The following is a 13,754-nucleotide window of genomic DNA, read 5'->3' on the forward strand; positions in this document are numbered from 1 at the left end:
GTCTTACTTTGTCACCCCCGTGGAATGCAGTAGTACAGTCTCAGTTCACGGAAGCCTCAACTTCCTGAATTCAAGCAATTCTCTCGCCTTAGCTCCCCGAGGAGCTGGGACTACAGGCACATGTCACCACGCCTGGCCGATTTTTTTTTATTTTTGTAGAAATGGAGTTTTGCCATGTTGCCCAGACTGGTCTCAAACTCCTGAGCTCAAGCAATCCACTTGCCTTAGCCTCCTAATGTGCTAGGATTATAGGTATGAGCTACTGCACCTGGCCAGTTTCTTAAACCTGACATAAAAAGCATTACATAGATATGAAAAATTGATAAATTGGCCTATATTAAAACTAAGAATTTATATTCATTAAAAGATACCATTAAACAAATTAAAAGGCAACTTTTAGAGTATAAAAAGATATTTTTAGTATATATGTCCAGGAAAGAAATAGTACTCAGAATATAAGAAGAATTCCTATGACTAAATAAGAAAAGGACAGTCAACCCAATAGAAATATGACCAAAACACTTCAACAGATATTTCACATAAGAGGACATCCCAGTGGCCAATAAACATATGAAAAGTGTTCATCTTGATTTGTCTTATTTTCCTATATTTTTAAATTGGAAGCTTACATCATTATGGATATTTCTTTTTTTGTAATTTAAGTGTTATATGTTGCACTATAGATACTCATCTAAGCATTGCTTTTGCTGTGGCTTACAAATTTTGAAATGTGTTTTAAATTTTTCTAAGTTCAAAATATTTCCTAATTCTTCTTGGATTTTTCAGTGGAAGTAGAACTATTTAGAAGTGTTATAGAAAAACATCATTCAATGAAACTTGTTAAAGTTTGGTAAAGAGGACTTCATTCATGACAATCATGATAGGTAGGGACCACTGCAATCGGATTTTGCAGTTGGGGAGAAAGATTGGACTCAACTCCTAATACAGCATGGGCAAGTGGGAATTCATAGCTAAGGTAGAGGAGGCCAGTGGATTGGAAAATTACTAAGAGGAAGCATCAAGGGTAAGGGAGATTCTGGCTAACCTGACCTTATCAGGGCTTTGACTGAAGACAGGCCAGGGTGATCAGATACCACCTACGAGATGGTCGAGGATGAGGAACCCAATTAGATATTGACCTTGATTTAGATATTGGGGTAGGGTTCTTGCTAAACGGACTTAGTGGAGTTTCTTGCTAAAACTGGATTTTACAAGGAAGTGCACAGATGGGCTTAGGAGAAGGTTAAGCAGAGCCTCTTTGTCAGAAATAGGTTCTTTACTTTCAAATATTTTCAGATTTTGCAGACATCCTTCTGATATTCTTAATTTTATTATTTTACTATGGGCATAGAAGATGCTTTGCATGATTTTAAAATGCTTTCAGCTTTATTGAGAATTGTTTTATGTCCAGCATGTGGTCTTATCTTCATGAATGTTCCATGGCACTTGAAAAGAATGTTTGTTTTGCTGTTCTTGGGGTATAAAGTGTTTTATAAACATTCAGTTAGGTTTTTGATAGTGTTTTTCAAATATTCTTTATTCTTACTTGTATCTGTCCACATTTTCTATCAGTTGCTGAGAAAGGTGTGTTAAAATCTCAGTTTAAATATTTTCAGTTTTTAAAAACACTTTTTTAACACAAGCTTCATTTACTAGAGGCTTGTTTATCTCTACTCATTAGAATTAACCTTCTGTGTTCTCTACTGAATGTCGCTGATGTTCAGCTAAGATTCTCTCCTCTCTGACTGGTCACAACTCAAATGTATCCCAATCCTGTGTGAGAAATATTCTGGGAATATTATGTTTAATGCTGCTGTTGTTCTTTGCCTGCCCTTGTTGTGTTTAATACTATGCATATGCAAAAAAAAAAAAAAAAAAAAAAAAAAAGATTAGCCCCATACTCAAAGGACTTCTTATACAGATTTCTTTAGCTATTTTCCACTGTGGATTCCCCCTCATTGGGTAGTGTGCCTCAGCAATTCTGGCTGTTCAGAGTTCCCAAACTCCAGTCTCTTGTTTCAACTCAGTGAGACTGTTGTATTCTTCTTGGTACCCCTCTCCCTGCATCAGGGTCTGGAAAGTGCTTCCAGGCAGATGTCGAGCTATCATTAGGGGCTCTCTGTTTATTTGCTTTTTCTCAGGGATTATAGTTCTGCGCTGCCTGTTGTCCAGTGTTTGAATACAGTTGTTTTATATCATTTGTCCAGTGAGAAATAGATTTTAAATTGTGGTCCTCATACCAGAGTATAGGAAACACCATTGTAAGTGGTTAGCAAGTCAGAGTCAATGGATAGCTCAGATATTCATGTTTTCCTTCAGCAAATTGTTATCTCCCAGTTTCCGATAGTTAGCTCATTTTTGTCTGTCAGCAAGGTAGGGCCATGGGTCTAAAAGTCCATCTGATATGGTTTGGATGTGGGCCAAATTTCATGTCGCATTGTAATCCCCAATGGTGAAAGAGGGGTCTGGTGAGAGGTGACTGGATTATGTGGGTGGACTTCTCCCCTAGTTTTTCTCATGATAGTGAGTGAGTTCTCACAAGATCTGGTTGTTTAAAAGTGTGTAGCACCTCCCCCTGTGCGCTCTTCCTCCTGCTCCAGTCATGTAAGACCTGCCTGCTTCCCCTTCACCTTCTGCCATGTATGTAAGTTTCATGAGGCCTCCTCAGCCATGCTTCCTGTACAGCCTGTGGAACTGTGAGTCAAGTGAAACTCTTTTCTTTATAAATTACCTAGTGCCAGGAGGTTTTTTTTATAGCAAAGTATATGATCTTGGTCAAATACTCACCATGGTAGCTCAGTTCTGTTTTACTGGGAAGTCTTTTTGCCTTTATTTGGCATCTAGGAATTTACCATTCTAGTTTTGAGCTTTATGTATTAAATTTTTCATTACTGGTTTGCCTAGAATATCTGTGTGTTAGGAGGTGGTTGAATAGGCCAGGTGTGGTGGCTCATGCCTGTGATCCCAGCATTTTGGGAGGCCAAGATGAACAGGTCACTTGAGTCTAGGAGTTCAGCCTATGCAACTTGGTAAAATCCCAACTGTACAAAAAATTAGCTGTGCTTGGTGGCACATGCCTGTAGTCCCAGCTACTTGGGAGGCTGAGTGGTAGGATCATCTGAGCCTGGGAGGTAGGGGCTTCAGTAAGCCATGATTGTGCCACTGTACTTCAGCCTGGGTGACAGAGTGAGACATGTTGTCTAAATACAACCAGGAAGTGATTGAGCAACCAAATACATAACTTTTAAAATTATGTAGTCCGTATTTTAAGTGTTTAGCATGTTTACTGAGATAAAGTTAACAGGAATTACTTACTTAAAACATTTGATTTTCCAGATCCTCAGTAAATTCAACTGTAATTTTTAGGATTTGTGCATGTTATTATTATTATTATTATTATTTGGACACAAGGGCTTACTCTTTTGCTCAGGCTATAGTGCAGCAGTGAAATTATAGCTTACTGTAACCTTGAAGCCTTGGGCTGAGGCAGTCCTACTGCCTCAGCATCCCCAGTAGCTAGGACTGCAGGTGCACATAACTATGATGGTCTGGTTGTTGCTATTATTATTATTATTAATGTAAAGACAGCATCTGTCTGTGTTGCCCAGGCTGGTCTTGAATTTCTAGTCTCAAGTGATCCTCCTGCCTCGGCTTTCTAAAATGCTGGGATTACAGGCATGAGCCACTGCACCCAGCCTGTGAATATCATTGATATATTTTTGCTTTTATTTTACTGTTCTCCATTTTATATATTTTAAAATATCTTTACTGACTTTAATATATTAAAAATATATTTAAATATATAGATTTAATGTATTTTTTTAATAAAACAATATGGTTTTAAATAAATGTTTATTGCTTTTTCATAGGATGAATCTTGAAGAAGAATTAGATGAACTTAAAGTACATATATCTATTGATAAGGCAGCAATACAAGAATTGAATAGATGTATGGCAGAGAGAAGAGAAGGTAAATTTTCAGAAGATAAATGTTTAACTGAGGAAATTTAAAATGATCTAATTCTTGGTATTTTAGTTTCAATTTATTTTAAGATTCTTACTCTTTTTATGCCTTTTTTCAATACTTCATTCATTGATAACTCAGTAACATTTTCATCATGAGAAAATTAAATAAATAGAACATCTAAAAGTCAGATTTATAATTTATTTAAAAAATCTATGGGAGAAGGTGCCACAAGATGGCCAAATAGAAGGCTTTATTCTGTGGGAACTCCAAATTTAACAAGTATCTACAAACAAAAAAACACCTACATAAGAACCCCAAATCAGGTGAGAACTCACAGTACAGGGTTTTAACTTCAAATGGCTACAAGAGGGCAGGAAAGACTGTCTTAAATTACTAAGGCCAGCCTTCCCTGATTTCCCGGCAGTGGCCACATGACATAGAGAGAGAACTGTACACTTTGGGGAGGGAGAATGCAGTGACTGTTGGACTTTGCCTTGAACTCAGTCCTTCCCTGTCATAGCAGAGAGCAAAACTGGGATGAATGCATGTGATGCCTGCCCGCAGAAAGAGCATTTAGACCAGACCTGTCCAGAGGAGAATCTCCCATCCTAGCGCTTGGATCCTGGGTTCTGGCAAGCCTCATCACCACAGGGCTCTACGGCTCTATGTAAACTTAAAAGACAGTCTAGGCTACAATGACTTCAACTCCTAGGCAAGCCCTAGTGCTGAGCTGGGTTCAGAGCCAGTGGACTTGGATGGCATGTGGCTTACTGAGTTACCAGCCAGGGCAGCTGATGGGGTATTTGTGCTACTGCTCTCCCATTCCTAGGCAGCATGGCTCATGCCTCTAAAAGGAACCCCTTCTTTCTGCTTGAGGAGGAGAGAAGGAGTAAAGAGGTCTTTGTCTTGCAGCTCGGACACCAGCTCAGCCACAGTAGGATAGGGCAGTAGTTAGATTTATGAGACCCTTATTCTAGGCCCTAGCTCCTGAATGACATTTCTGGATACATCCTGGGATAGAAGGGAACCTGGTGCTTTGAAGGCAAGGATGCAGCCCTGGCAGGATCTATCACCTACTGACTAAGGAGTCTTTGGGTCCTAAATAACCAGCAGTGATACCCCGATGGTACACTGTGGGTCTTTGCTGAGACTATGAGATGTGGTGGCTTCAGGTGAAACCCAGTGTATCCCAGCTGGGGTGGCTGTGGTGAGAGACTCCAGCTTGAGAAAAGCAGAGGGAAAAGTAGAGGGTAATTTGTCTTGACTTTAGGTACCAGCTCATCCACAATGCGTTAGAGCACCAAGCTGCTTGTGGGGTCACTGATACCAGGTCTTGGCTCTTAGTTGGCATTTCTAGACCTGCGTTGGGCCAGAGGGGAGCCCATTGCCCTGAAGGGTAGTTCCAGGTCTAGCAGCATTTGCGACAAGCTGACTGAAGAGACGTTGGGCCTTAAGGAACATTGGCAGTGGCCTGGTAGTATTCCCTGTAGGACTGCAGTGGTGGTGACCACAGAGAGAGACTCCTTTGCCTTTGGAAAGGGAAGGAAAGAGTGGGAAGGACTGTGTCTGGTGGTTTGAGTGCCAGCTCAGCTGCAGTAGACTAGAACACCAGGTGGATTTCTAAGGTTTTTTAGTCTACTCCCCAGCTCTTAGATGGCATCTTTGGTCCCATCCAGGGCCTGAGGGATCTTGCTACCCTGGAGGGAATGACACAAGTCTGGCTGGCTTCACAATCTGCTCTTTGCAGAGCCCCAGGGCCTTGAGCAAACATAGGTGGTAGCCAGATAGCAGCTACATTGAGCCTTGGGTGAGACTCAGGGATATACTGGTGTCAGGTCTGACCCAGCATAGTCCTAGTGATGGTGGCCGCAGGGGTGCATTTGTCACCCATCTCTAGCTCCAGAAGGCTCAGCAAAGAGAAGTAGACTCTGTTTGGGAGAAAGGAAAGAGAACAAGAGTCTCTGCCTGGTAATCCGGAGAATTCTTCAGGATGTTATCTAAGACTTCCCAGGCATTCGTTCTAGAAGTCTGCAAGAACCACAGTGTTACTGGGCTTGGGGTGCCCACTAATGCAGATATGGCTTAGATCACAACACCCAAGTTCTTTCAAATACCTGGAAAACCTTCTCAAGAAGGATGGGTACAAACAAGCCCAGACTGCAAAGACTAAAATAAGTATCTAAGTTTTAAATTCCCAGACACCAGCAAACATCCACAAGCATCAAGACTATCCAAGTGATATGGTTATGCTTTGTGTCCCCACCCAAAACCATCTTGAATTATAATGCCCATAATCCCCACATCTCAAGGGAGAGATCAGGTGGAAGTAATTGAATCATAGGGGTGATTCCCCCTTCCATTCTCATGATAGTAAGTGAATTCTCATGATATCTGATGGTTTTATAAGGGGCTCTTTCCCCATTTGCTTGGCGTTTCTTCTTCTTGCCACCTTGTGAAGAAGATACCTTGCTCCCCCTTTGCCTTCTACCATATTGTAAGTTTCCGGAGGCCTCCCCAGCCATGCTGAGCTGTGAGTCAATTAAACCTCTTTCCTTTATTACCCAGTCTTGAGCAGTTCTTTATAGCAGTATGAAAACAGACTAATATACTAACAAAACATGACTTCATCAAAGAAATTAAATAAGGTACCTGGGACCAATCCTGCAGACAGAAAGATATGTAGCCTTTCAGACAGAATTCCAAATGACTGTTCTGAGGAAACTAAAAGAAATTCAAGATAACATGGAGAAGGATTTCAGAATTCTATCAGAGAAATTTAACAAAGTGATTGAAAAAATAAAAAAAGAATCAGTCAGAAACTCTGGAATAAAAATTGCATTGGAGTCTCCTCATAGCAGAATTGATCAAGCAGAAGAAGGAATTAGTGAGCTTGAAGACAGGCTATTTGAAAATACACAGTCAGGGGGACCATGTTGGCTCATGCCTGTAATCCCAGCACTTTGGGAGGCTGAGTTGGGAGGATCACCTGAGGTCAAGAATTCGAGACAAGCCTGGCCAACATGGCAGAACACCTTCTCTACTAAAAATACAAAAATTAGTTGGTGCGATGGCACATGCCTGTGATCTGAGCTACTCAGGAGGCTGAGGCAGGGGAGTCACTTGAACCTGGGAGGCAAAGGTTGCTGTGAGCCAAGATCATGCCACTGCACTCCAGCATGGGCAACAGAATGAGACTCCAATCTAAAAAAAAAAAAAAAATACACAGAGGATACAAAAGAACAAAGAATAAAAAACAATGAAGCATGCCTATAAGATTTATAAAATAGCCTCAAAAGAGAAAATCCAGGAGTTATTGGTCTTAAAGAGGAGGATGAGAAAGAGATGGGTACAAAGTTTATTCAAAGGAAAAATAACAGAACTTTTCAAACTTAGCAAAAGATTACAATATTTAACTGTGAGAAAGTTGTAGAACACCAAGCAGATTTAACCCAAAAAAGACAACCTGAAGGCATTTAACAGTTAAACTCCCAAGGGTCAAGGATAAAGAAAGGATCCTAAAAGCAGCAAGAGAAAAGAAGCAAATAATGTGCAATGGAGCTTCAGTGCACTCGCAGCAGACTTTTATGTGGAAACTTTACAGGCTAGGAAATAGTGGCATGACAATTTACAGTGCTGAAGTAAAAAACAACAACAACAAACTTTTGCCCTGGAATAATATGTCCTTCAGAAATATCCTTCAAACATGAAGGAGAAATACTTTCACCAACAGATAAAAGCTGCAGATTTCATCAACACCAGACCTATCTTATAAGAAGTCATAAATGGAATACTTCAATCAGAAAAAAGGATATTAATGAGTAATAAATAATCTGAAAGTACAAAACTCACTGGCAATAGTAAGTACACAGAATGACATACAGTATTATAGCACTGTAACAGTGGTATAGAAACTACTTATATCTAAAGTAGAAAGACTTAAAGATGAGCCAATAAAAAAATAAGTGTAAAGAGTTTTCAAGACATTGTACAATAAGATATACACAACAAAAAGTTAAAAAGAGGCTGGACAAAGTAATATAATTTTTATCAGTTTTTCTTTTGCTTGTTTGTTTATGCAAACAACATTAAGTTATCAATCTGGTTAAAATAATGGGTTATAAGATAGTATTTGCAACACTTATTGTAACCTCAAATGAAAAACCATACAATGGCCACACAAAAAATAAAAAGGAAGAAATAAAATCTTCTTTCTATTTTAGGAGAAGAAGGTAAGAGAAAATTACCTTCACTACGAGGAAAACAAGAGGAATTAGTGAAGGAAAAGAAAACTACAAAATAACCAGGAAACCAGTAACAAAATGGCAGGAGTAAGTCCTTACTTATGAGTAATAATATTGAATGTAAGTGGACTAAACTCTTTAATTGGAATACATAGGGCAGCTGAAACATGTAAAAATCAGAGCCACTCTTTGTTGTGTCCAAGAAACAGTTCATATGTAAAAAGACATATACAGTAGGCTGAAAATAAACAAATGGAAAAAGATATTCCATGCCAGTGCAAGCCAAAGAAGAGCAGGATTAGCTATGCTAATATCAGACCAAATAGATTTCAAGCAAAAACTGTAAGAAGAGACAAAGGTCATTATATAATGATATCATAGTTGTAATTATATATTCACCCAACACTGGAGTACCCAGATATATAAAGCAAATATTATTAGAGCTAAAGAGAAATATAGACCCTAATTCAAAAATAGCTGAATGCTTCAGTATCCCAGTTTCAGCATTGGACAGGCTTCCAGATAGAAAATCAACAAAGAATTGGAATTAATTTGTACTGTAGACCAAATAGAGCTAATAGATATTTACAGAACATTTCATCCAATGTCTGCAGAATACACATTCTTCCCGCAGCACATGGATCATTCCCAAGGATAGACTATGTGTTAGGCCACAAAACAAGTTTGAAAACATTAAAAAAAAATTGAAATAATATCAAGCATCTTCCCCAACAACAATGGAATAGCACTAGTAAACAATAACATGAAAAATTTTGGAAGCTCTACAGACAAATGGAAATTAAACAGTATGCTCCTGAATGACCAGTGGCTCAATGAAGAAATTAAGGAGGAAATTCAATCATTTCTCTAAACAAATGATAATGGAAGCCCGACATACTGAAACCTATGGGATACAGCAAAAGCCAATACTAAGAGAAAAGTTTATAGCTATCAATGTCTACATCAAAGAAGAAGAAAAATTTCAAATAACTTGATGCATCTTGAAGAACTAGAAAAACTAGCGCAAACCAAACACAAAATTAATAGAAGAAAAGAAATAATAAAGATTAGAGCAGAAATAAATGAAATTAAAATGAATAAAACAATATGAAAAAATCATTAAAACAAAAAGTTGGTTTTTCAAAAAGCTAAACAAAATTTACAAACCTTTAACCAGACAAAGAAAAAGAGAAAATAAATAAATAATATTGGGGTGAAAAAGTAGACGTTGTTAACAGATACTGCAGAAATTTAAAGCATTGTTGGTTGTTACCATCATCAACTATTTGCCAACTACATATCAGCTATATACCAATGAGCTGGAAAATCTAGAAGAAATAGATAAATCCTTATACAGCCTTCCAAGATTATTGAACCATGAAGAAATCCAAAACCTGAATGGAACAATAATAAGTAATGAGATTGATGCCATAATACTTAGCCTCACAGCTAAGAAAAAACTGGGACCCAGTGACTTCACTGCTGAGTTTTACCAAACATTTAAAGAAGAGCTAATTCCAGTCTTACTCAAACTATTCCAAAAGGTAGAAGAGGAGGGAATACTTTCAAACTCATTCTACATGGCCAATATTACCTTGATACCAAAACTAGGCAAAGACACATCAAAAAAAGGAAACTACAGTTCAATATTCTTGATGAAGATTCATGCAGAAAATCTCTGCAAAATACTAGCAAACTGAATTCAGCAACATATTAAAAAATCATTATGACCAAGTGGGCTTTATCCACAGATTGCAAGGATGGTTCAACATTTGCACATTAATTAGTGTAATACATCATATCAACAGAATGTGGGACAAAAACCATATGATCATTTCAATTGATCCTGAAAAAGCATTCAGTAAAATTCAACATTCTTTCATGACAGAATCTCTTAAAAAACTGGTTTTATTGGAACAAACATACATCATCATAGTAAAAAGCATATATGACACAGCTATAGCTGGCATCATACTGAATCAGGAAAAACTGAAAGCTTTTTCTTTAAGATTTGGAACGTGACCACAATGTCTACTTTCACCACTGTGATTCAACATTGTACTGGATGTCCTAGATAGAGTAGTTACAAAATGAATGAATGAATGAATGAATGAAAAGGAAGGAAGGAAAGAAGAAAGGAAGGAAAGGGAGAGGGAGAAAGAGAGAAAAGAAAAGAAAGAAATGGCATTCAAATTAGAAAGGAAGAAGTCAACTTATCTTTATTTGCTGATGGTATGATCTTACATTAAAAAAAACTTAATTTTCCATGAAAAAATTATTAGAAAGGATGAACAAATTCAGTAAAGTTGGAGGATACAAAATCAGCATACAAAAATCAGTATCATTTCTATATGCCATTAGCAAACAATCTGTAAAAGAAATCAAGAAAGATAATTCTATTTACAGTAGCTACACATAAAATTCAGTAACTAGGATTTAACCAGAGAAGTGAAAAATCTTCCTACATCGAAAACTATAGAACATTGATGAAAGAAATTGAAGAAGACACACACAAAAAAATGGAAAGACATCCCATCCCCTCTTCATGGATTGTGAAAATCAATATTGTTAAAAATGTCCATATTACCTAAAGCAATCTACAGATTCATTGCAAGCCCTATAAAAATACCAATGACATTCTTCACAGAAATAGAAAAACAATCCTGAAATTTATGTAGAATAAAACAGACCCAGAATAGCCAAAGCTATTGTAAGCAAAAAGAACAAAAACTAGGGGAATCACATTTCTTAAATTGTACTATAAAGCTATAGTAACTAAAACAGCATGAAAATTGATACGTGGGCCAATGGAACCTAATAGACAACCCAGAAATATGTCCATAAGTCCATATGAACTAATTATTTACAGAGTTGCCAAGAACATACATTGGGAAAAGTATAGTCTCTTCAATAAACACAGCTGGGAAAACTAGATATCCATATGCATAAGAATGAATCTAGTCCCCTATCTCTTGCCATATACAAAAATCAAATCACGCTTAAATCTCAGGCTTCAACTGTGAAATTACTAAAAGAAAACATTGGGAAAACTCTCCGGGACGTTGGACTGAGGAAGGATCTTTTGAGTAATATCCTACAAGCACAGGCAAACAAAGCAAAGATGAACACATGGGATTATAGCAAGCTGAAAAGCTTCTGCACAGCAAGGAAACAATCAACAGATCAAAGAGACAATGCACACAGTGGTAGACAATATTTGCAAACTACTCACCTAACAAGGGATTAATAACCAGAATATATAAGCAGCTAAAACTACTCCATGGGAAAAAATTTAATAATCCAATTAAAAAATTAGCCAAAGCTATGAGTAGGCATTTCTCAAAAGAAGACATACCATTTACAAATAGATATATGAAAATGTGTTCAACATTATTGATCATCAGAGAATACAAATCAACACTAAAATGAGATATCATCTCATCCCAGCCTAAATGGCTCTTATCCGTAAGACAGGCAATAAGAAGATGTGGGTAAAAAGGGAACTCCTACATTGTTGGTAGGAATGTAAATTAGTATAACTACTATGGAGAATAGTTTGCAATTGACTCAAAAAATTAGAATTAGGCTGGGTGCAGTGGCTCACACCTATAATTCCAGCACTTGTGGAGGCTGAGGGCGGGTGGATCACTTGTGGTCAGGAGTTCAAGACTAGCCTGGCCAACATGCTGAAACTCCATCTCTCCTAAAAATACAAAATTAGAGAGGTGTGGTGGCACAACATCTGTAATTCCAGTTACTTGGCAGGCTGAGACAGGAGAGTTGCTTGAACTCAGGAGGTGGAGGTTGCAGTGAGCTGAGATTGTGCTATTGTGTTCCAGCCCGGGTGACAGAGTAAGACTCTGTCTCAGGAAAAAAAAAAAAAAATAGAAATAGAGCTGTGGGCCAGGCACGGTGGCTCACGCCTGTAATCCCAGCACTTTGGGAGGCTGAGGCGGGTGGATTACGAGGTCAAGAGATCAAGACCATCCTGGTCAATGTGGTGAAACCCCATCTCTACTAAAAATACAAAAAATTAGCTGGGCATGGTGGCACGTGCCTGTAATCCCAGCTACTCAGGAGGCTGAGGCAGGAGAATTGCCTGAACCCAGGAGGCAGATGTTGCGGTGAGCCGAGATCGCACCATTGCACTCCAGCCTGGGTAATAAGAGCGAAACTCCGTCTCAAAAAAAAAAAAAAAAAAAGAAATAGAGCTGTGATGTGAACTAGCTGTCACACTGCTAGGTACGTACCCAAAAGAAAGGAAATCAGTATATTGCAGAGATACCCAAATTCACATGTTTATTGCAGCGTTATTCATAATAGCCAAAATTTGGATGCAACCCAAATGTTCATCAACAGATGAATAGATAAAACAAATGTGATACATACACAGCACGGAGCACTATTCAGCCATAAAAGAATTGAAATCCTGTAATTTGTGACAAGATGGATGAATTTGGTCATTGTGTTAAGTGAAATAAGCCAGGTACAGAAAGACAAACCTTATATGTTCTTACTTATTGATGGGAGCTAAAAATTAAGACAATTGAACTCATGGAGCTAGAGAGTAGAAGTATGGTCACCAGAGTCTGTGAAGGGTAGTTGGAGGAAGTGGTAATTATTAATGGATTACAAAAAAATAGTTGGAAAGAAGAAATAAGACCTGGTAATTGCCAGCATGACAGGGTGACTACATTAAAAAATAGTTTAGTTGTTGGAGTGTTTGTAATGTAAAAGTGTTTGAGGTGATGGATGCCCCATTTACCCTGATATGATTATTGTGCATTGTGTGTCTGTATCATATGTCATGTACCCTATAGATAAATCTATGTACCCACACACAAAAATTCTACAGATATTTTATAAGCATAAATGATACTCAATTTTGTTATTTATTGATAAAGTTTTCCTAGTATTTTTTGTTTACAGTTTTATAGGTACTATAGTGCTCAATATTAATAATCCATTAATATTTTGGTTTGGCATTATAATTTTTGGGAGATAATTTAGTTCTCATTGTTTTCTTAGAATCAAAATCTTACCATTAGAAGGAAACTTGGAGAGCTTAAGATCTGCAACCTCCTTGACAACTAACCTAAAAATGGCCAGCAATAGGGAATGTCTCACTTGTCAAATTGCAAGAGGATTATTTCTTTATTAAACTCAAGATAACTATATTTCGTATATAGCTTCAGTAACTAATTTGAAAAAATAAAGAAGGTTGAAATGACAGGATTTTTTTTTTATACTTTAAGTTCTGGGGTACATGTGCAGCTTGTGCAGGATTGTTACATAGGTATCCATGTGCCATGGTGGTTTGCTGCATCCATTCCCCCGTCATCTACATCCGGTATTTCTCCTAATGCTATCCCTCCCCAATCACCCACCACTGCTATCCCCCCCCTTGCCTCCCCTCAGTGGGCCCTGGTATGTGATGTTTCCCTCCCTTTGTCCATGTGTTCTCATTATTCACCACCCACTTATGAGTGAGAACATGCCGTGTCTGGTTTTCTGTTCTTGCATCAGTTTGCTGAGAATGATGGTTT

At 38.0% G+C, this 13,754-nt stretch overlaps 1 protein-coding gene across 6 annotated transcripts in view; it reads left to right on the top strand.

Moving 5' to 3' along the window:
- The window catches only part of CNTLN (centlein), a 338,923-nt gene that overhangs the window by 191,818 nt on the left and 133,351 nt on the right, over positions 1–13,754 (top strand). For all 6 annotated transcript variants that reach the window (XM_017545934.2, XM_017545930.2, XM_017545932.2 and 3 more), the window contains exon 13: positions 3,870–3,970. In XM_017545934.2, coding sequence (XP_017401423.1) covers positions 3,870–3,970 — 101 coding nt within the window. The remainder of the gene's footprint in view (positions 1–3,869; positions 3,971–13,754) is intronic.

The sequence above is a fragment of the Cebus imitator genome, unplaced genomic scaffold (genome assembly GCF_001604975.1).
Source record: "Cebus imitator isolate Cc_AM_T3 unplaced genomic scaffold, Cebus_imitator-1.0 Scaffold183, whole genome shotgun sequence".
In the NCBI taxonomy this organism is placed as follows: Eukaryota; Metazoa; Chordata; class Mammalia; order Primates; family Cebidae; genus Cebus; species Cebus imitator.